At 42.1% G+C, this 23903-nt stretch overlaps 2 protein-coding genes across 5 annotated transcripts; both read left to right on the plus strand.

The window, feature by feature from the left end:
• Window positions 1-955: 955 nt before the first annotated feature.
• gpcpd1 (glycerophosphocholine phosphodiesterase 1) lies at window positions 956-14968 on the plus strand. Of its 3 annotated transcripts, XM_004083336.4 has the most exons (20): window positions 956-1293; window positions 1593-1666; window positions 1954-2044; window positions 3037-3121; window positions 5037-5112; window positions 5688-5729; window positions 5863-5986; window positions 6734-6968; window positions 7041-7203; window positions 7273-7402; window positions 7933-7987; window positions 8070-8162; window positions 8245-8322; window positions 9190-9229; window positions 9434-9489; window positions 9572-9637; window positions 9714-9850; window positions 10085-10220; window positions 10293-10453; window positions 13920-14968. In XM_004083336.4, the coding sequence occupies exons 2-20, from the start codon at window positions 1618-1620 to the stop codon at window positions 14104-14106; spliced, it is 2004 nt and encodes a 667-aa protein (XP_004083384.1). In that variant the 5' UTR covers window positions 956-1293; window positions 1593-1617; the 3' UTR covers window positions 14107-14968. The 3 variants fall into 3 exon arrangements, with proteins under 3 accessions (XP_004083384.1, XP_011489735.1, XP_011489736.1); XM_011491433.3 differs by lacking the exon at window positions 1954-2044 and having other exon boundaries at window positions 1177-1293; XM_011491434.3 differs by lacking the exons at window positions 956-1293; window positions 1593-1666; window positions 1954-2044; window positions 5037-5112 and having other exon boundaries at window positions 3039-3121.
• A 2461-nt stretch (window positions 14969-17429) lies between these two features.
• LOC101161022 (beta-soluble NSF attachment protein) lies at window positions 17430-23869 on the plus strand. 2 transcript variants are annotated; one of them, XM_004083337.4, is made up of 11 exons: window positions 17430-17666; window positions 18797-18876; window positions 19319-19435; window positions 19970-20016; window positions 20501-20578; window positions 20652-20707; window positions 20822-20906; window positions 20993-21097; window positions 21159-21227; window positions 21325-21375; window positions 22985-23869. In XM_004083337.4, exons 1-11 carry the CDS (start codon window positions 17566-17568, stop codon window positions 23084-23086), a joined length of 891 nt encoding a protein of 296 aa, XP_004083385.1. In that variant the 5' UTR covers window positions 17430-17565; the 3' UTR covers window positions 23087-23869. The 2 variants fall into 2 exon arrangements, with proteins under 2 accessions (XP_004083385.1, XP_011489737.1); XM_011491435.3 differs by lacking the exon at window positions 19970-20016 and having other exon boundaries at window positions 17431-17666.
• The last annotated feature ends 34 nt before the right edge of the window (window positions 23870-23903 follow it).

Raw genomic sequence — 23903 nt, forward strand, 5'->3', positions numbered from 1 at the left:
TAGCCGTGAGACGGCAAAAAGAATAAAGAGAAACAGGAAAACAGCATTCAACAGCATGCCCCTTACTTGAACTCAATTATTTTGGATTACTGGAGTTATAGGGGAAACTATTTATACATTTTGTGTCAGGTCAATTAAATGTAGATACATTCTTTTAAAATAAATATTTTTAAATAAAACAAACAGAATTTTATTGTGTTACATGAAAGAGGGGCTTGAATCATTTTTTGAGTTATACATAAAAAAATTGCACCATTCAAATTTTCCTCCTTCTGTTCTCTTTCTTCCTCATACAATTCACAATGTCACAAAATGTGCTCGCTGATTCTTCCCCTTTCCTGCAATCACAACTGCTGTGACAAAGGTGAATCAAATGCACGGGCTTAGCGTGGGCGGGGTTAACATTCCACAGCAGACGGGCTCAGCATGGGCGGGGTTAACATTCCACAGCGTGTTCACATTCCTCTGCGTTCAAAGCATTCCACTATGTTGACCCATTCTGCAGGCTGCAGCCAGGGCTTACTCAACCAAACTACGGTATGTGGGATTACAAAAACTACTGTTTTAACTGATTTTTTTTTTAGTTTACTATTAATTTCACTTTTTATGCTCTACATCACAATGATACTCATGTATCTGTCACTGTTAAAATTAGTAAATATAAAAATCATGAGTAAACAGATAAAAGCTCATTTATATAATATATTTATATGTAATAAACTATGGTTGTTATTGCAATAACGACGAAAAATATACACTTTAAATGCTTTATTCCGATAAAAACAAGTAACCTGCATAAAACTGTATCAGTAAATGTCATGACGTATTTATCTATTAGTAGGGTTTATAAACTAATTCGAACGTCATTGTTTTTTGATCGTGTGAAGAGGACCCACGTCAACAAAGAAATATTTTATTTTGAAGATATTTACCGGAAGCCAGACTAGCCCTTTGTTTGTGATTGGCAGTAAGATCTTTACAAAAGTACTTCGCGTCAGAGTCTCCGTTCCATCAAACGTTGTTGCGAGCCATCGCGTGTGAAAATTATTTTTATTCTATTTACTCTCTGGGGAAGATATATTTTCGTTGTATTTCCGGTGTTGTATTCTTTTTAATTGAACCCGGTATTGTTAGATGTTGATGTGTATATCACCAGATGGCTGTCGTTGAACACGAACAGACCGGTTTCTTTTGCTCGGAACGATCCTTCTCCGCGGGATAGTCGAGCCGGGATTGGCTTTAATTTGGAGCCTTGCTGCTGTGAATAACTGGATCAGGGTTTTCAACACTAAGGTAAAAGAAATATATAGTTTTTTCTTCTTTTCCGCCCTCTTGCTTGTATTTTTGTTAAATATGCAGTAGTTACCCATCATGCCACGAAAGCTCTCGTGCGGGTTTAGGTCACCGAGTTCATAAATTGTTTTTGCGCCGCTGGATGGCAGAATAAACAAGGGTCGTGTTGTGAGCAGCTTGAGCTGCAGCTGCCACCTGGTTGTTATCACCTGACAGATTGCTTAACCCTCCAGATACATTAAAGTTCACCAGAAATGTCAACACAGCCTTCCTCTCTCTCGTGTTTTTGCCTCCCCCAGTCTTTATTCGGTCGGGCCGGGGACCATGGAGACCACTCAGGTGTCCCTTACAGTCAGGGGGGAGACATCTCCAGGTATGTCCAAACCTAAACTGAGCTGCAGAGTTCCTGGAAAGTAGCTGCAACATGAACCTTGACTTAAATGTAGTAGCTCTGTGGGCGGTACCTTCTGGTTCCGAAAATACTGCTTCTTGTCTTTAGTACTTCATACTTTCTTAACTCAATTTTTTCAGCTATTAGTTGGGAAAATTCTGCAGCAATTTAGTTTCTAAATATATTAAAAGTAACTATATTTGGCTGTAATTTACAGTGTAAATGTACTTTTGAAGGTGATTTCCGTAAATGTTTCTCCACCCTCCTAGGTGAGGTGATTGCAGTTGTTGGCAGCTGTGAAACTTTGGGATGTTGGGGCTACCAACGCGCTGTCACCTTACATCCTCTTGGAGATGAAGCGTAAGGCAGTTTCAAAGACCCGCTCCGATGAAAAATGTTTTTGTCTCATCATGGAGGACCTTTTTTTAAGGAACCAAAACTCAAAACAAGCATGTCTGAGCAGATGAAAAAATGCAGTTGGAAAAAGCTTGTGGTTGATGTTGAAAACACGCCACAAGCTTCCTGCTCCGCCCATTCTGATTCATCCACTGTCAGACAAATAGATCCATGAACGTCTTTGTTTTCCTCGTCTGAGCTGGAATCTGGATCCAAACTGTACAGCTCGGATTTTTTTGTTGCGCCGCTAATTTCATGCTACATGCTGGGATTGTGAACGAGCTTTCAGTTTATGGTGTTCACACTGGACACGCTTCTCCATACCAGCGCATGTACTCCTACTTGGAAGAGGCTTTGTGCGACATGTCGAAGCGGTGCAAGTCCTGCAACTCTTGCTCCGACTTGCTCTTGACTTGGTGACGTAGAATTCCGTCCGGAAACAAACTGCAATTATTCATTTTTCCTCCATGATCAAGTACACCATCCATGTTTAAATGAACAAATCTTAGTCCTTGATTAGTGAAAGTTCAACCAGTTTAACTGTCAATGCACGTGCAGTGGTGGCGCGTTTTGTACACAGAGCCCGAACACGGACTTAAACTCGTGTAGCGACACGTGAAAGCTTAGAATGCAGAAGACTTGCATAGACTTTTATTTGAAAGTGGTCGCTTGAAGGTGCGCTTCCGTGCCTGGTGTGAACAACGCAGACGGTCGGGGTGTAAGGTGGCGGGAAAGTGCGTGAAAAGATGGTTGACGGGAAGTGAGGGCGGTGTTGCTCCACTCTTCTGCCGCTCTGCAGAGACTATGTCCTAGATTTTGTAATTAAAAGACCGCTGCTTTGAAAATGGATGAAAAGATGATCAGAGTGGGCCTGTAAATGTTGTTCCCATTCAAGCTGCAGGTAAAGGCTTGTTTCTGTCTTTGGTGAAAGCTAAACTTCTGGCTTTCCTCCGCAGACACACCTGGACCGGAACCGTCCCAATTCCTCATGGCGTCGAAACCAAATATCGTTATTTCAAAGGCTTCTTTTTGGAAGCGAAGGTACGTGGGGGTTTTTTTCTGACTTTCATGCCCAACCTTTTACAGATTCATGTGATGCTTTAACTCTAGTCTGCAGTGGATGGTCAGATAGTTTACTGCATGTTAAGGCTTGTAGGACTCCGCCTTAAGCTGACTGAAGTGTAGACTTACTACTCCATCTACTGTCACTGCTCTCTTGAGTCTCTGTTACATAAAGTATGGACATTTACGTCATTATTAACGTACACGTCAACCCTGCTCAGACCTGACGTCTCAGCACATTTGAAAACAATAACAGTGCTTTGCTGGATTGTGGGCCGTGCTTTTCTCAGATTTACTTTTAATTTGGAAAGATGTGACGACATTACTTCAGACGGACGTTAAAAGCAGAATTTGTGCTCATGCAGTCCGATCAGCCGTGGCACATTGATCCTCTTACCCCCCAACAAACTGTTCGCTTGTTGATTTGAATCCATCGCTGAGCTCCACGTGGGTCTGACCATTGACTTTTTATGAGAACTGGACTGAGTGACTCCTCCCCTTTGGTGCTCCAAACAGGAAGTGGCTCCAACAAGCCAAAATCCCATCTTCTATTGAGAAATAAACAGCTTTTACTTAGTTATGCTCTAATTCCTTTTTATGTTCTTGTTTTTTTCTGTAGTTCATGTTATAAATTGACTAATCAGGTGTCTCAATTAAAAGTGGGTGGAGCCCCGCGTCCGGTGTTTAAATCGATTGATGGACAGATTTTTATATAGCCTGCTTTTTTAAGTGGTGTGGGGGTGTGGTGCTCCAACAAGCTCACTGCTGATAGGCAATACAGGTTGCCATAGAAACATCGACTCAGACCAATCACTGCTTACTGACGTCGTCCCGCTCCAACTTGTGGCTCAAAAATTGAATTGCCTTCATTTGCTGGGAGCTTCATGGGTGACGTGACGCTCCCTGACTCCAGGTCCCAGATACAGTCAGTGGGTTTACTTAGTAAAACACAGAACTTTAGTGACTTTATTTTGATAGTCCTGCTCGTTCCTGTTTAAATCTGACTTCCTGCTGTTTGTTTTGATCGTTATTCCTTCTGATTGTATGAACTTTTGTGACAAATATCTGCATAACTAACTTTACTCCCTTTACCTTTCTTTTTTTTTTTTAAATTGATGTAAAAGTCATATTAAGTTTTCAAAATATTCAATTTTATATGCTTGAAAGAGGAATTTTGACGACGCTGAAGTTGGCTTCCAATTGGCGAGGGCACTAAAGGAACATTCCACTATATTCTTTGCACCTAAATAACCTAGAACCGGGTCCTGTTCAAAAACCACACGACCTGGACTGATCAAACCTGGACTAAATTATGATTTAGATACAAAAAGAACACATTAAACACAGTTTCTGATTTATGAAAACTCTCTCTGCTTTGTAAAAATGTGAAATAGGATGATTGTTGCTGCATTTTACGCAGCAATAACCCAGTCCAGGTTCAGTGGTTTTTGAACAGGACCTTGTCTAAGGTGGACCCGGTGTGTAAAATGCAATAAAAATTATCCTATTTCACATTTTCACAAATCAGAAACTGTTTAATGTGTTCTTTTGTATCTAAATCATAATTTAGTCCAGGTTTGAGCAGTCCAGGTCGTGTGGTTTTTGAACAGGACCCGGTTCTGGGTGATCTTAGTGCGAAGAATTCAGTTCCTTTAGTGCCCTCATGAATCGGAAGCCAACTTCAGCGTCGTGGAGTTTTGAGGGTTTTTTTCCCTTCATGAACAAATCCACATTGCAGATTCAACCTTGTTGGTGGCTGACTGTCCTCCTGGCAGTTTACGTCCTCTTAACTCCTTTCTCCCCCCCCCCCTTTAGTCCAAAGAAGTGTCCCGGGTCAGACTGAGTGGTAGCTCCTATAAATGATCTAACATTGTACCCAACATTGGAATTTCAGAGTGCAGGTGATCCCTGTCAGGTGATAGTCAATATGTGGGAGACCCATCATCGCCCCCGGACGATGAGGCCCACAGGTATAGAATCAGCGCACACAGATCTGCTGCCTTTTCCTGTTTTTGCTTGTTTTGGGCAGTAGACATGTTTAAAGCACGGCAGTGTTTCCTCCTCCGATCAGGTTTATCTCCTTTTTTCTCTCCTGGTTTTTTATTTGTATTTGTATTTAGGAGCGCTGTGTGAAATCTCAGGGAGGGGATGTATCTTGTGGGATAAACTGACAGTAAAAGAGGAAACATTGCAGTGGAGCTGACACAGCACCTATCATTGTCAGGACGCCATTGTGTTAGTTTTATGCAAACAAAGCCCTTTTTTCAGTTTGAGCCTGATGAGAAGAGTAGCTGCAGCTTAAAAAAAACTGCTTAATAATCTGTTTGATCCTGTAGTTCTGGGACTAAAGCTTTTTGAAAGGTAGAAATGCTTCAATCAGAGCCGCTTTCTGAAGTATCCCCATTGTCCTGCTAATACTTTACAAAACACTCGTAATGTTTAACCCAAAGTCAGATTTTAAGACGAAAGATTCCTCTTTTTTTTTCACAGTTTAAAACAAATACTTTGATTTTAACAGAATTTTTTTTTTTTTTTCTCATTTTAGCACCAAACCAGGAAATAGACGACGGCCAGTTTGGACTTCACAGTGAGTGTAGCTCTGTGCTCCGGTTCATCATCAGGGAACAATCCGCTCTCTGTTGTTGTAGCTGGCGCCTCCTCTGTGGGTCGCCATTCACGGCGGACTAACGGCACGCCGTCCTTTTCCCCCCCCACAACAGACGGGGACACTTGTGTCGACTCAGGGTGGCTGACGTGCCAGACGGACGTCCGCCTTCGTTTGCACTTTTCCAAGCACGCTCCCGTGTCCGTGACCAAGAAGAAATTCAAGAGGTCTCGCTTCAGGTAGGCGTTGGTATGGTGTAGAGCTTTATTTGTCACCGGTACAACCAAATTTGAAACCTGCTTTTTGGTCAAACCTGCTTTTTTTTACCTGCCCTCATTGGCTGAGTGGCTACACACCCCTCCTTCTTCCCCTCTGCCCCGCCACCCTGTACAGAGCTGCACATGACAAATGCTTTAACAACAAGAAACAACATCCCTTTTTTCTTTTAGCTTTATTGCCATAGCAACCATTTGATTTTTTGTTCTCCTTGACTTGATGAACAGGTCGACGTCATTTTTAGAAGAATCGGACGAAGTAAATTTTTGGATTTCCTTGGCAACGGAGGGTTTTTTTGTTAACCGCGCCCAGATTGCTAATGCAATCACATCCTTTGTCGTATCATTTTGTTCCGCTTGAGCCAACGATTCATGTGTTCAACTTTCACAATATCCCGCTAAAAAATGTGTGAGCAACAGGGAACGCCGCTTTAGCACGCCATGCTAATGCGGTTAAAAATCGACATAACATTGGCTTTGCAGTGATGCTCCAGGAGGTATGAGGTGATAGATCCAAATATTTAGGGGGGGGTTTACATTTATGGGAAGGTGGTTTATTTATTTTAAGTTTAAGATGATAGCCTCTTTCTTAGGTCAAAGGTCAAAAAAGCTTCTGAAAGACGGATTCAAACAAAATGTAGAGTGAGAGTTTAATTTGAAGGATTCGTGGGTATCAAATATGTCTCTTCTGTTTGTAATCTGCTCACACAGGATCAAGCTGACGTTGGAAGGCTTTGAGGAGGAAGAAGACGAGGATGAGGAGCAAAGTCCTTCTTGGCAGAAGATGACCACCATTCTGGGGATCAGCAAGATCAGCGCCAGCGGCTACAAATCCCGTCACTCCCAGCCGGAGTGCGGATACGGCCTGGATCCCTCCCAGTGGACCGAGTACAGCATCCACACCATGGATCCCGACAACCTGGAGCTCATGTTTGAGTTCTTTGAGGTAAGCGTCCGTTAACGAATGGGCGGCGAGCGGCGGTGGCGCCCTGTTACTCACGGAAAGCCTTGACCACAGGAGGACCTGAGCGAGCATGTGGTCCAGGGGGACGCCCATCCGGGCCACGTGGGGGCCGCTTGTCTGCTGTCCTCCTCGTTTTTGGAAAATGGGAAGGACAGCGGAGTGGTCACGCTTCCCATCATGGGCCGGAATTCCAGGCAAACCATCGGAAAAGTAAGAGGTAGGAGTTTTGGATTAAATAAAGTGAATGACCAATAATTCCCCTGAATAATCCCTGTTGTGCGTTTAGTGGATTACCTGGTAATCCGACCCATCCGGGGGCTGCAGTGTGACATGAGCTCCTCATACACCAAGTACTGGAGGAAGAGGAGCGCGGTGGATGTGGGCCACAGAGGAGCAGGCAGCACGCACGCAGCAAAGTGAGTCACGTGACCTTCTCCACGTCCACCACAGCTCCCAGTTTGGAGCAAAAACAAAAAAATCAGATCATGAGAGAGAGAGACATTTATTTTGGTTGTGTTAAACACACAAACTTAAAACATCAACACTGATACTGAACCACATTTACATAAACTTGAACAAAAATAACAGAAAACCCCAGATTACAAACATCACATCTACCTACACATTGATGGAACCAAAATTTAAAATAAAAAGAAGAAAAAACAAAAACACTTCAAAATTACTTCACAACCACCAGAGTCTCTCGGTCCAGAAGATAATTTGGATATATTTTGGCGTAAAGGAGACCATCTGATTGGTCAAATGCGTACAGGGATTCCTTTGATTTGTTAATGGGAATCATTTAAGTTTACCTTTCATCGCCTGTGGACTGCACAGCTTGAGGCCTAATGCCATTGATTAAATATGATAAATGAAAAAAGAAAAGAGTTTGAACAACAGATCTTCAGCAGCTTCGTCATCCTGTCTCCATTACCTTTCCACACAGACACCACAGAGTCAGAGAGAACACAATCGCCTCGTTCATGAGCGCAGCCAAACACGTGAGTGCGCCCCGACCTGCTGGTAAGCCCCGCCTCTCTGCACGTCTCTCCCTCAACCGCCCGTGTGTGTGTGTGCCCGCAGGGTGCAGCCTTTGTGGAGTTTGATGTCCACCTCTCCAAGGACGGCGTTCCCATCGTGTACCACGATCTGACCTGCTGCATTTCCACCAAGAAGGTCCGTTAAGGGCCTTTTTTATCTTATTTTTCTTTTTTAACACTCACACTGGCGCTCAGTCATTTCACCTCTGATTTAACAGAAGAAAAACGACAAGGAGCTGGAGCTGATCGAGGTCCCGGTGAAAGATCTGACGTTTGACCAGCTGCAGCTTCTGAAGGTGACGAGAGGAACCGTTTTCTAGCTCAGAGCTCATGCTGTAACAGATTTGAAGTTACCTTCACACTGAATGCACCTCAAATTCGCCGCTCGACGCTTTGCTAAACATGTGTAAATATATCTGACGCTCCTGATGGGTGTGGGAGGAGCTACTGTCTGTGTTTTTAGCCTCATTGGCTCTTTGTCTTATTTAAGGCTTGGAAGGAACGGAGGATGTTGAGAGATCAGGTTCATTTATTTAGAAGCACGTCGGTAATCACGTCTCCGGGTTCATGAGAGGTTCTTCCAGGGCGGCGACTTTACGGCCTACAGGAGGCGCTTTTGGCGCTACTTCCGTCCCTTTGTGACCCAGTTTGATGACTTGCTGTCCCGCATTAGACCAAGGAGGAGGAAACGAAAAACTAAGAATAAATTTACCCACCAAAACTAAGAATACAGCTTTCCTGTAAAGTGAACTAGAAGGAGCTGCATTTTTTCCAGGTTGGATGCTATATTGTGGAATGAAAATGAAACTTGGAGGGTAATAATTGGCAAAAAGAAGAAAGAAATGATCAAAGTTGACCTTAAATAAAGTGAAAACAGCACAATAACAAGAAAATATATTTTAAATACTATTTAATGGTTGAAATAGATGAAAAACTGCAGGAGTTAAGCGTCAAAAAATGGAGGAAGACACCACAAAGTGGGATACACTAAGGAATTGAACTTTTACAAAAAGTCTTCTGATTCGCAACGGTTTGAATGAACAAAACTCGTAATTTTGAGCAGAATTTCCTTTCAACATGCCCTCCATCTTCATCAGGACATGTTCATTTTCACTGAAAGACGTTTCCTCATCACTAAGTTGATCTTTTGTCTTTCTGAACAGCTGGCTCATGTGACGGCAATGACAGGAAGTGACCACAAAGGTATGCTTCTTTGTTTCTTCACACCTTTTCTTTTTGGATTAAAGTTTGAGGCAAAATTCCAAAGGATTATTGATCACATTTATATTATTTGCTATAAATGTGCAGACCATAACATTCCTGCAGAAGTGTGGTGAAGTCCAGACCCTTCTGGCTCAGGAATGTTCTGTGAGAGTCAGAAAAAGAACGCTCTTCTTGTGTTTGCAGATCTGGAGGACGAGGAGGAAATAGATGAACATCAGCCGTTCCCTTCGCTGTCTCAGGTAGAAGCGACACTCATCCGGGAATGAAATGTCATCTCCTGCTCTCCCGCTGCCCATCTGCTGACCGTCTGCCGCTCCACAGATCTTCCAAGCCGTCCCGGAAACCGTGGGCTTCAACATTGAGCTGAAATGGATCAGTCAGATGAAGGTTGAGGAGTGAAACTGAACTTTAAGGAAGAAAACATGGTCGGCGAATCAGCTGACGAGGGTTTGTGTTTTTGCAGGACGGATCGTGGGACGGAAACCTCTCCTCCTACTTCAACATGAACTCCTTCCTGGACACGATCCTGTCCTGTGTCCTGCAGAAAGCTGGAAAAAGACGCATCATCTTCTCCTGTTTTGACCCCGATATTTGCACCATGTGAGTTCGTCTGAACTAATCGTTGAAGGAATCTGTGTGCGACCAAAGAAAGGCTTCTTCTCGTCTTTCCACCAAGCAATAAACTGTAGAAAATTCCCTAAATCTCCCTCCAACGTTCCAGCCAGCTTTAGTGAGCCAAAGCTGAAGGATTGGAATGATCAGAGACGGCGTTTGCACATTGTGTTAGGCTTTTACTGAAAGAGAAATATATCCCACCTTTTTGTTGTCCTTCAGGGTGCGTCACAAGCAGAACAAGTATCCCATCCTCTTCCTGACTCAGGGCATCTCAGACAAATACCCCGAGCTGATGGACATTCGCTGTCAGAACACTGAAATCGCCATCAGCTTCGCAGAGAGCGAGAACATCCTGGTGAGCTGCTGGGGTTTTGTGACGAGCCTCTGATCTGTGGTTTTTCCTAAAGAGTGGCGCTTGCTCCTCCAGGGCATCAGCGCTCACACCGAGGAGCTCCTGAAGCACCTCAACTACATCGAAGAGGCCAAGTCCAAAGGCCTGGTGGTCTTCAGCTGGGGAGACGACAACAACGACCACAAGACCAGGAGGAAGCTGAGGGAGCAGGGCATCGATGGGCTCATCTATGACAGGTGGGTGGGTCACTTTGACCCCCATGTTCATGACGACGTGATGATGAGCGTCTGTTGTGTTATGCACGTGGATTGATAAAGAGCGATAAGATTATCTGGAGTTTGGTTTTAAGCGCTCTCAGAAAGTCCAAAGGTGTTTGCTGCCAAAACAATCTCCGTGGTTTTCATTAACTGTCTTAAGCTCCGCCTTCATCTTTCACTATTGCCGTCTGAAGTCAGTTTTGTTGTGAAGCCTTCCCAGACTCTGCAGAGCGTGGCGCTGAAGGCAGACGGCGCCGCTGCGGGAACCAGAAGCTGTGTGTTCAGCGCTTTCACTTCCACGCATGTCTGAGACTCCTGCTGAGCCGTCTGCAGTCAGGAAGTCACTGGCGTTTTATGACCCACAGGTGCCCGCGGCCCCCCCTGACCCTCTGACACGCCCTCAATGGGCTCCCCGCCCCTCTCCTCTTCTGCCCCTGCCAGACTGGCCCAAACGGCACGTGACCTATTAACGAAAATTAAGCAAATTATGGGGGAAAAAAATAAAAATTAAGGAAAACACTCCTTTTTGGTTTTATATCCTTAGCAACCATTTTATTTGTTGGTGGCCTGGGGGGCGTCGAGCAGATCTGAGGCTGTGTCCGAGTTCCCACCCTAACTACTAAAAAACTATATAGCGCTATGAAGAGCCCTGAATTTAAAGCACGCTCACTGCTTTTTTGTTTTTTTAAACAGCGCATATGATGTCATCGAATTCAAAGTTAAAATCTAATTAATATGAGCATTTAAAAAAATGATTCCCACGCAATGCATTGTGGTCTATATTTGCCGATCCAGTGAGCATTGATGCACACTGGTTTTTCGCAGAGACTTCTGGGAAATTTTTAGGGCACTGGATTTTGGAATGTAGATTCAGACTGAACTATAGAATGGAGAACGCACCATGTGAGGGTCAGGGGGGGGGATTCAGACTCAACCTTTGTCATTTTTGGAGAAATCTGCAAAAAACAAAATTTGAATTTCTTTGGCAATTGAAATTTTTGGTTAACCACGCCCACATTCCTAATATGTTCACGTCATTTTGTTTGCATAGAGCACAATATTCTGGTAAAGCGTGTGCGAGCAATAGGGGAAACGCCACTTTTGCCAGCTCGCCACGCTGACGCCGCTCAAGATCTACAAACGTTAAAATCCACAGCTTCCCGCTGACGCTCGAGGAGTCTGGAGGCGAAAGATCGGAATCCAGAGGAGTTTAAATCTGCAGCGGGGCGGCCTCCTCCTGGGTCAAAGATCAACAAAGCGGGCTACATGAAATCTGTTGCATTTTTGGAGCATTGGACGTGGGGGGCCAACAGGCTCCGCCTACTTTTATTAAGGCATCGCTTTATAACTTGAATAAAAAATGAAAAAATTAGGATCATTAAGAAGATTTTTAAAGAAAAAAGTATCAGATACAGAATGGTTCTTTCTCTATGGAGCCAGCAGGTACTTCCTGTTTGGAACGTCAGGGGGGAGGGGTCATTCAGTCCAGTTCTCAAATACAGTCGATGGTCACACTAATACTAACAAAAACCATTTGAGGGGGAACGTTTGTGAATCCGATGGTGGAAAAAGGTTGTTGTCCATAACTTTGCCTGTTCTTTTTTTTAACAGAGTTTGTGAAAACTTGGTTCCATTTTTTGACCCGACCTCATCAGGTTTCTGTGATCTCCCTCCTGTTTTATTTTACTCACCCCCCCCGCCTTGGGTTTGTTGCCTTCAGTCGCTGCCTGAATGCGATGCTGCAGGAGCAGCCATCCAGCTGGATCATGATACATGAGACAGTTGACTTCAGACTTTCTTGATGCCCCGGTCCTGTGGTCTCCAAACCTGTTCCAGGTGAACCACAGCCAGCCCCGGATCAGGTGTGTTCAGTCCATCACAAACTGGGCTCGCTCCATCCAGGTAGGCAGTAAGGGCTGGAGTGAGGGCAGCTACAAATCGAGCAGGGCAGTAGTTCACCTGGAACAGGGTTGGAGACGCCTTGGTCATATCCCGTACAGGTGCTGCGGGTTTTCGGGTCGTCCTTCCGTGTCACACAAGCGTTGACTATGACCTGCATGGAGCTTAGACCGCCTCAATAATCAGAAATGCTCACTACCTGTTTCACAAATACACACACTGATTCACAACTGTAATTCTATGCAATATGCACACGTGTTTCACAAATTCACAATAAGTGTTTCACAAATTCACAATAGATGCCTCACAAACAGGATTTTTAGCTACACTTGTATTATGAACTCACTGCGTGCCCCGTACAGGTTTGAGCCGCGGACGGCCCGTATCCACCCATAGGGCCAGCTGGGACTAGGGCTTTAGTTCCATCAGAGACGTGATTGGTCAACTGCCATGTTCATCATTCTGGAGGACCGTTTTGGCCCGAAACCAGCTTGTGTTTTCTGCCTGAGCTCTGGATGTTCTTGTTATTTAATGACTGACAAACGTGGCAGAAACAAAACAAACCAGTGAACGGATGTTTTTTGACTGCATGAGGATTTCTGCTAAAGTGTGGAGCTGCTAGGCTGCTGGTTCCGATGCTTCACGCTGGTCCGTGCAAACCCCCCAAACTCCCTCTACCGTCCGAAGCCTTCTCACGGGCCCAGCGCTGAAATATTTGGAACCTCCCCAACGATATTAGGAATCGCCTGCTTGTGTTTAGAGGCACCATCATTCCCCAAAGGTAAAAAACGCTGCTCATTCAAAACAGCTTGAGCCATCTTAGCTACAGCTCTGGTTCTGCCGCGGTTCTTCTAAAGACCCGCTCCGATCACCTTTAGATCTACTGTCAGAGCAGTGATCTTTGATGATGATGATGATGATGATGATGATTTTAGCCTGAATAGAAGAACGTGTCAGATTTTTTTGGGACATACAGTATTTTCTGAAGAGACGCAAGAGATCTTTACAAACTCACCTCCGAATTGTAGGTGGGGAGCAACCCCGCCCCCCCTTCCCGTCACAAATACGAGCTTTTTCAAACGGCTTTTTTTTGTCTGTTCCTGATTCACAGAGATCTGAATAAAGAAACATTTTGACATCTTAACACATTGAAAACACCAAAACCCCACTTACGTTTGTTTTGAAAGAACCCCCCCCCTCCCTTTTTTTTCACAGAGGGATTCAGAGCAAAGAAAGAAACTAATGGAACAAATCCATCTAAACGCCTTTTTTTTCCATCTAAAACAGATTTTTTGTTTGAAAAAAATTGTTTGTTTTTCCAGAAAACCCTTCAAAAAATCCTTGAGTTCAAATGTTTGATGAATTGACTTGAAACGGTCAAAGTAAAGGTCGATTCGACCGGGTTGATAACACACTTTCCAAATGAATGGCATGCTGCTTTGATGTTGAGCTTTTTAATTGGTTCTGGAGGCTTCAGAGCAGAACGGCGATGTGGGAGGAGCTTCCTGAGGCTGTGGAATAACACCTCTGTCCTTTTCTCTTCTAGCATCTGTGACGTCCAAGCCGAGCAGCCAAACATCTTCCAGGTAGAGGAGCAGCACTCCCTGCAGGAGGTGATCACGGAGGAGACCCTGAAGAGCTCCGCCTGCTCCTGCTACTCCATCCCGTGCCCGCCGGCGCCCTGCGCGTCCTGCGGGAGCGCCGAGTCCGACTCGGGCCTCAGCTCCTCCTGAACCGAGGTTGCGCATAAGTGACCTCCCCCAGACAAACTGAAGCATGTTCTTCCTCACGATAATCAACTGCACGCTGTCGCCACCCGTCCCACCCGAGGGGGGGGGGGGTTCCCTGTATTTATTCTCCACATTTGCAGGTTTTGGGCGGACGTGAAGTCTGGTAAACGCTGCACCTTATCGGTCAGGACGATGCAAGTCAAAGGATTACGCAACTAAAACATTTATCTCCTTGATTTAAAAAAAAAAAAAAAAAAACCTCAGGTAGATGATGCTGTCATTAATGTTTGACCAACTTCACGAGGAGAAAAAACATTTGAGCGCAACACAGATGCATGAAAACCAAAAAACAAAAGAAGCTTACAAGCTGAAGAGAAGCCATTTGTGAAACAAAGCAGTGTTGGTGCTAGTGTGGATGGTGGAGCGTCCCACCGGATCGTGAACCGGAACTCCGCTTCCTCTCTGCTGTCATTGCCATCGTTTTGTGTCTTACTGTGCTGACGGAGTGACTGTAGAACCTGATTCAAATGGGGGGGGGGGGGGGGGGGGGGGTAGAAGAGGACGATGCGTCTCCATGGAAACGGGAAGAGGTTTAGCTGAAAGCGCCTCCTTCCTCTTTTCACGCCTTCGAAGCGATGAATGTTTCCTTCAGCGGCCGCCTGCCTCCACAGCCTTTCGGAGGGAAATCGGCGGCGTCTCTCCTCCACGTTATCCGCCACCAGCTGTGTATCCTCCAAACATCCCACCGTGTTTGTGCCGTCGACGTCTCATCGCACAATCCCCGAGCGGACGATTGTAGTAGGCATGTTCTGTCCGGTGAACGGGGTTCTCATGTCGTGTAGATGAAATAAAAGATTATATTTGATCTGTTTTTGGGAGTGTTTCGACTTCATTAGGACTTTTCCATCGTTATAATTCCAATTTAAGTTACACTTTTGACCTTTACCTGTTTCCGCCTCTTAGTTGTTGTTTGTTTTAAACCCTTTTTGAGCTTGTAATGTCAGCGCAGCCTCGTTTGATTAAACGACCTTCACACAAATTTCTAAATATAAAATGGAGTTGAAATGATGAGTAAAAGGTTGTTTAGTCGTCCACAGTAGAAATTAGAGTAAAACCTCAATCACGTTGCCTTATTTGGGTCTATGATGGGTCATTTTTGACCCATAAGTCAAGGTGGGGGGTTAAACACAATCACAGAAATAACCACTTCTGAACATCAGGAGAACGAAATGAACTTTAAAACAATGAAAGCATCCAAGCCCTGTGTAGAAAAACCTGCTGTTTCATGGGTGCAAGTGTCCGGGTTGCCGGGTTCTTCTTTTACTTCTAGGAAGCTTTCCAGTTTGTTGAGATTAATGCAGGACTTTGTTTGCTCTAAAACATGGGAGCCAAATTCCATTTCAACGCCTCATTTACTGCTGCAGAGCTCCAGAGAGTTTATGACTTACAGGTTTCAACCTGAAACTTTGAAGGAAAATCCCCCATTAATTTATTAAATATGTAAGAGTTCTAGTCGGTACCTTTTCATTACTTTGACAGTAAAGCAGCTTATAGTAGTTTTCTAATCTAACAAAATTCGTTGTTAATTAAAGTAGTAAAAATACTACTTTTTTTTTTTACATAAAAAGCTTTTATTTACTGGCTTTACTATAAAAAGCATGCAGGTCAAGAGCAGCTTTGACATCATCACTACATGAATCATTAATTACAGTCAGCAGTGAACAAGAAGCAGAATCAGTTTCCTGTTCATGGAGTTGCTGTCTGTGCAATATCAGCATGAACTTTGGAACTTTTACTGTAATCTGTTCATTTCCTGCTGCTTTTTGCTGCTCATGTGAGAAAATGTTTGACATACGTACATGGAAAAAAGGTTTAACGTTCCTCTAATAGGATCCTCTTGTCTAAAAATACATGAAGAATTAAGTAAAATTTACAAAATACTGCTCGATTTTACTATGTCATTGTAGGGACAGAATTACAAAAAAATATTTAGAAAAATCCACAGTTTTGAGTATTTATTAGAGTGCTTGATTGGAGTTTTGGACTGACCGTCATCTGCCTTGACTATCAATATTTAAATATTTCATTATCCATAAAAAATGATTTCATTGTCCGTAAATAAAAAGTTGTCAGTTTCAGTTTTACAGGGACAGTGAAATTTAATCTGACTCAAAATCCAGCCATCTAGTTTTGCAGCTAGAGCGCCCTCTGGTGTGCAGACGAGCGACATGCACTGCATTTGCGTTTTTTTATTTTTTACTTATGGATGTGTTTTGTTTTTTCATAAACACATCTTAGAATAAAGTTGTAGTGCAGTACAGTATATCTAGTGTAACATACAAACATGTCAGAACATTTTCTTCAAACTAATGAAAAGATGAAACAGTTTAACTGAATAATTAACCGCACAAAACAATGAGGAAATTAAAATAAAAGCAGTGGTCTGCTATTTAGAAGTAATGAATTTAAACACTTTAAATATTTTAGTTGTTTTTTTATTTATTATGATTAGAAAATTTTAATTTTTCTGTTGGCCTAGAAGCCAAATATACTTTTTAAATCAGTTTCTTTAAAATTAATTAAGAGGGGCCTTTTCCTAACCAATTTCTCTGATGTATAAACAAATTTTGTTTGATATATAACTTTATGACGTTGCCCTTGTTGATAAACGCTTTTGTTTTGTTTTTGTAACTTGGGTTTATTTATTTTTTATTTATATGAAAAAATGTCATGATTGTTTTTAAAAGGATTGTCATTTAATATATAAGTTAAAACATGAGCAGTGTGATGTCCATCTGGTTTTAAAATGAACTTTGTTTAAATTAGAAAAGGATTTTTTCCTTGAAAATTTACATCTTCTTTAAGCATAAATGTACACATTTATTCTTGTGAATTTTATGATTTCATGACTTTATTCTAGTAAAATTGTGACTTTTTGTCTCACATAATTAAGTTAATTAATTCTTCTTTTTTATGTTGGACCTGATATCCCATCATAAGGAACAGAAAGAAATTTTTTAGAGGGAATTCCAAATGTTAAGAGTTTTTAAATTATGTAAAGATTTAAATGAACATCAAATAACATTAAGCTTCAAAAAATGTGTCCAAATTGACAAATATTTAAACATATATTATTTTATTATAGTAATAATATTTGTATTAGATAGTAAAAATATTTTATTCTAAAATACAAAAAAAGAATTAGTTTAAATGAACCCCGCTGAGAAAAACACAGGACTACCAAATTCTCTGGGAGTTGTAGTTTTATTGGACTGATGAGCGTTCCTGTTTGGGAACACGAAACTCAAACTCCCACAATCCCCCTGGATAGCTTTAAGTCTGCGGCTGGGTCACGCCTACGCTAAACCGACTGTAATCCTCACTGGACACAACAGAGTCCTCTGCGGGCGTTTTCTTCACTTTTCCAAGTTTCTTTTTTTCCTCCCCAAACACAAACCGGAAATGGACAATTCTGGGAAGGAGAAGGAGGCGATTCAGCTAATGGCGGATGCTGACAAAAAAGTCAAATCTTCTGGTTCCTTCCTGGGCGGGATGTTTGGAGGGTAAGACAGCAGCAATGCACCAAACAGGGCAGCTAGCTTAGCTAGCAGCAAAGCGATGTCAAAGTTACAACACAACACGTTTCTGATCAAACCCCGCTGGAAGCTTCCACTTTTACCTTTAGAAACCTTTCATGTTTGAAAAGTTTACCTTAGAAGTAGAAATAAAAAGGAAGATCAGATGTTATGAGGTCAGTTAGCTAAAATAGCTGTTTATCAGCTGTGTAAACAAAGATCCCATTTTTATCATTTAAATCAATGTCTATGTAAAAATGTTGTAGTTTTCTTTATTAAAGGGGTTTTAGTATCACTTATCATAGTAGAAAGGTGGAATATTTAAAAAAACACACATTTATAGATTTTTCCTATATAGTTGAAAGTCTACGGAGCCCCTAAAGGGCCATTGAAGAAAAAAAATTGAAGCAAAAAAAAAAACCAAAACGAACGAGTGCTCACCAGTTAGTAACGGGTGCAGTTAGTTTTTTTTTGGTTTGTTGCTTTTTCACCAGTTACTAACAGCCATTAATACAAATAACAAATGGCTGTAGTTTGTCGTAAGAATCCAAATGCCAACGGCATGCGTCATGCGGTTTGAAACAAACCGCATGACTTTAAAACTCGTTTAAAATGACGTTCAGAGATCATGTAATTGTGATGGTAAGCAAGCAAATCTGCATTCTATTTGTGGACAAAGTCAAAAAGCAAAGTAAAACTCAACTAGATCACGTAATGCCGTTTCCAGGTAACTTGGGAAAATTTCTCTGTGTGCAAATTATCTAGTAACAGGTGCGCACCTGTTAGTTTCTATTTTTTAACTTCAATTTTTTGTTTTTTTTACTTCTAAGTTTTTATTTTCATCAATTGTCCTTAAGGGGCTCTGTAAAATTCAGAGTAAAAATATGCATTTTTAATAATTTGATTTCAAATGTAAAAATAATCACATTTTGTGCATTTTGATACAGATTATTTGGCTTAGGATGAGTGAAGTGCATGAATTCATTTTGTTGAGCATCAGAGCAAGACGTGATTTAAAAATGACGTCATCATCATCACCATCATCATCATCATCATCCTCGAACAAGCCGGAGTACGTGAACGGTGGATTGTTGATTCTTCTTTGTGTCTGATTGCAGAGGACCACACAAAGTGGAGGAGGCGTGTGAGATGTACTGCAGGGCTGCTAACATGTTCAAGATGGCCAAGAACTGGAGCGGTGAGCAGATGCTCCAAAACAAATGGAGCAAACACTTCGTTTGATTTGAAATGATTTATTTTAAGCAATCAAAGCAAGAATAATGCACAAAACAATACAATCATACAAAGACGCATCACATTGCGATTTTATATAATAATGATACTTAATAATATTGAAGTATCAATAACATAATACTATACATGACAAAGATGCATTACTTAATTACTATTTAAAAAAACAGACAAAACTCTATTTTAGAAATCACCATAGCACATGCAGACCAGTTATCTAAAATATATGCAGGTTATATTCATTAGAAAAATCCTCACTATGATTACAAATAACACTATGCCAGAAAAATAGACATAACACTGTTTCTGAACTCTTCATTACATGTATTGATCAAGTATGAAAAGTTTCTAACTCTGTGCTCCTCACACCGACACGGTGTGGTCTTCAGCTGCCGGGAGCGCCTTCTGCAAGGCCGCGCGTCTCCACATGCAGATGCAGAACAAACACGACTGCGCCACCAGTTTCATCGACGCAGGAAACGCCTACAAGAAGTCTGACCCCAACGGTAGGACTTTCAAAATAAAGTCCCAAAAGGCTTTTCTCTGTTCTCGTTTTCTTGGTGTCTGAATTAAAATTTTGAAATGTAGTGGAAATTCTTATATTTTTATCTGAATACAAAGGAATCCACAGTAGTGTAACGTTTTGTGCTTTTATTTGTTTAACAGGCCTTTTTTTGAAAAACTAGATTTTTTTCGTATTTCTATCATTTTGAAAGATTATTCCTTTGGGATCCAATCATGCGAAAAGTTTGAAACTCAACAGTACACATTGTACACGTTAATAAAATATGGAAAAGCTCCTCTGATGTGGCAAAACAAAAAAAAAACAACCTAAAGATGAAATTAAACAAACAGCAACTGATTTGTAAGTTTTCGGATGTGTACTTTTGAGTCTAAAACTGCTTTTAAATCTGATTTCTCGTTGACTCTAAGGTGACCCTGATTGATCTGCTGCCATGAATTTCCCCCCAAACACGGTTCTGTGCAACAGTTTTTGTCTAACGTTTTTCCTCCTTTCCCCCTTTTTATGCTGCTAAAAGAGGCAATCAAGTGTTTAAATGCTGCCGTGGATATTTACACAGACATGGTAAGAGGCTCGGCTGATCCGGGTTCGGATCCTCGCAGACGTGGAAGTGGACACGACCGGAATGTCATGAACAGTGCATGAATGTTTCTTCTCCGTCAGCTGTTTGTCGACTTTCTGCACTTAGAAACTGAGAAAAACCCATAGAAATATGAAACGCAAAGAGAGTTTTGTTCCCACAATGCACCATTCCTCTTAATTAGAGCTCATCTTTATCTCATATTTACTTAAACATTTCAGGAGATATTTATGAGAATTATTGCAACGCATCAGTAATGATTTTCCCATAATCCCACAGGCTGCAATCGCCTTTGTGTTCAGTTTTATTCCTTTTTTTATATTTTAGTAAAAACCTTCATTCATCGACCAATGTTTATTTTCAAAACAAAACCTTCCAGTGGCTTCCCCCCCCCCATTTTCTTATTTCTGGAGCGCTTTGTTTGGCTTCAGTCGGTCATGGTTTCACCTCCTCCTCCTCCTCCTCCAGGGAAGATTCACCATCGCCGCCAAACACCACATCAGCATCGCAGAGATCTACGAGTCTGAGCTGGTCGACATCGAAAAGGTAGAAACGCTGGTTTGAAACCGCAAACTCTTGTCAGGATTGCTGATCGAAATCCTGACTTTTATTCTGAAAGGCTATTGCACATTATGAACAAGCAGCAGACTACTACAAAGGAGAAGAATCAAACAGGTACTGGACTTTGCTAAAACCTCTTTGAACTCTTTTAAATCTGCATTTTGCAGAATTTCATTTGGATTTAGAGTCGTTTGCTTTGCATTCAAGTTTTCCTGCTTTTCCTCTCAGCTCTGCTAACAAGTGTCTGCTGAAGGTTGGAGCTTACTGCGCTCAGCTGGAGCAGTACCAGAAAGCCATCGAGATCTACGAGCAGGTTCGTCATCCTCTCGTGCTCTCCCTCCTCCTCTAACCCCCTGAACAAAGCTAAAAGGAGGGGGGGTTCCTGGAATGTCTCTGCAGGTCGGAGCGACCACGATGGACAACCCGCTGCTGAAATACAGCGCCAAAGAATACTTCTTCAAAGCCTCCCTCTGCCATTTCATCGTCGATGAGCTCAATGCAAAGGTAAGGGTGCTCGTCTGCGGCGGCGGCGGATGTGGCGTTCACGCCTTCCTGTTTCCCGCAGATCGCTGTTGAGAAGTACGAGGAGATGTTTCCGGCTTTTTCCGACTCCAGAGAATGCAAACTGCTGAAGGTGAATGGGAGCAGATGTCTTCGGTTTCTGATTTATGTAGAAAAACATCGGCAGTGCTCACAACAACGTGTGTGTGTGTGTGTGTGTGTGTTTCCAGAAGCTTCTGGAGGCTCACGAGGAACAGAACAGCGAGGCGTTCACTGAGGCGGTAAGTTCTGATCCGGTTCTTCTGTGAACTCTTTAGGAATCCTCTGTGTGCGAAAAGTTCTCTCCTTTAAGATGTTTGCATTGAGAAATAATCGGACTTTACCTGCAAGTACAGTCTCGTAAATCAAATTAACTTTATTTATAAAAGCAAAACAAAAACTAAAGAAAGTTCATAGAAGATCATAAGACACTACAAAAATCAAAGATTTGATTATTCTAGCACATTAAACGGCACACCAGGGGGGGCATTTTACCTGCAATATGACACACCTGCTGACAGCTTATGGGCCTGAAGAACCAACCAATGACTGAATATTAGGGGGATTCATTCTCCATTAACCGGTTTATATTCCTACAATCAAGCAAGTTGTTCATCAAATCCAATTGAACTTTCCCAATAAAACAATGTTTCAGAATAAAATAAATCAATCATTATTGATCCTGGAATAAACCATTTGGATTGAGGCGGGTTGGTTTATTTTACTATAAAGTAGAAACCTGTGGCTGCAGAGCCCTAAACTAAAATACAAGGATGGAGTTCATTCAGTCTCACTAATCAGAAAAGCACACAACCTCTTTTACAAATGCACACGCTCGGATTCACAACTGTAATTTGATGCAAACGTGCAATATAAATTTGGAAACGCACACCGGGTGTTTTTCACAAATACACACTAAATGTTTCACACACATGTGTGTTATTTTTTTGTTCTTCTAAATGTTCATGCTGTGTTTTCAAAATTCATAAAAAATGTTTCACAAATGCACAATAGATGCTTTACAAAGATGATTTTTAGGTACACTTTGCTAATGGGTTTGATTGACAGATTCATTAGCCAATGACATTAGTTGACCTGCAGTGTCAGGAGAGTCTCAGAATTCCCCGCAGGGGTTTCTCTCACAAATGTGGGGAGATGCACAAATGAGAGCGAGTTTGTAAATGCACATTCTGCAATTCATATGATCTGCAAGTTCATAATATTTATGTTTGTGAATTATGTTTGTGAAGCATCTATTGTGCATTTGTGAAACATTCAGTGTGAATCTGTGAAACATTTATTGTGTTTTTGGGAAACATTTGTGAGAAACACTGATTGTGCACGTTTGAAACATAATGTGTGTCCTTGTGAAAAAGTCAGTGTGCGTTTCCAAATGTATATTGCACGTTTGCATCAAATTACAGTTGTGAATCAGAGTGTGTGCATCTGTGAAACAGGTTGTGTGCATTTCTGATTAGTGTGACTGAATGAACTCCATATATATCCATATAACTTGACTCTAATGTCCTCCTTTTGAAAAAAAACAGGAAGTGCGGTGTAAGAAAAAACTGTTTTCAGAACATCATCAGTTCCAAACTACAGAATAAATTAAAAGAAAAGATTTACCTGTCAGACATATTGTACTATACCGATAATGTGACCTGGCCCGTATCATACCCATGCCACCTCTGTGCTTGATAACTGATATTTGTCGCTCTTTGGATTTTCCCTTACCTATTGGGAACATTTTAGTGTCAAGCCTTGTTTTTGTTCTCCTCCTTTGACTTGACTTAAAGAGCAGAATACCTGAGCGCGCGTGGCTCACCTACATGTGTGTGGTGTGTGTTGAAGGTGAAGGAGTTTGACTCCATTTCCCGTCTGGATCAGTGGCACACCACTCTTTTGTTGCGCATCAAAAAGACCATCCAGGGCGACGAAGGCGATCTGAAGTAACGAGAAGAGTCGAGGCGGGGGAAGCGGCATGAAGGGAACACGCCATCATGCATGCTTTTACACACACACACACATGCAGAGTTTATTACACGAGCTACACACTGATCTTAATTTGCATTGGAGTGTTTGTTGGGAGCGTAAATCCTCTGGCCCTCACCTCTGATCAGGGGGTTGCTGCAGATTCTTATGTTGTGGACTGAACTAGCAGGAGCTGCATGTTTTTTACGGTTGATTCTTAGATCGGCCGGCGTTAATTCCAACGTAGTGTTCTCTTTTTTCTTTTCTTTTCAGAACCAGACGTTTTTTTTTCTTAGAGCTAAATAATTGACAGAAGCAATCAAGAATTTTGATTTTTTTTATGCATCGATTTCACTTTTCTCAGAAAAGGGCAATGCTATGTAGACTGTTAAATATTTGTATTCATACACGCTGTCTTGATTTGACTGCTGTTCCGCTCCTCCTTTAGTAAGGTTCTTAATGCTTGCATGTGCAAGCGGCAATCTCTGACCGTGTTCCTTTGTATGATGTGGAGCTCCTTCCTGTCCTCTTGGAGTGTGGTGTGCATTATTACTCTCATTTTGTGTTGTGGGTGTGTCACTGAAGGGCCATTTCTGCACCGCACCTTTTAAAACGGCCAGTTACCGATCATGTGTGTCGTTCCGTGTTGTGTTCATGCACTAGTTTTAGACCAAAGTTCCAGTTCTTTCCTGCTGCACAGACAGCAGGCTGTGGATCTGTATGCTTTTTCCCAGGTCATCACTAATAAAAGTATTATACCCAGAATGCAGTGCACTCTTTAAAGTCTCTCACAGGCTGT

This window comes from Oryzias latipes, chromosome 24 (genome assembly GCF_002234675.1).
Source record: "Oryzias latipes chromosome 24, ASM223467v1".
Classification (NCBI taxonomy): Eukaryota; Metazoa; Chordata; class Actinopteri; order Beloniformes; family Adrianichthyidae; genus Oryzias; species Oryzias latipes.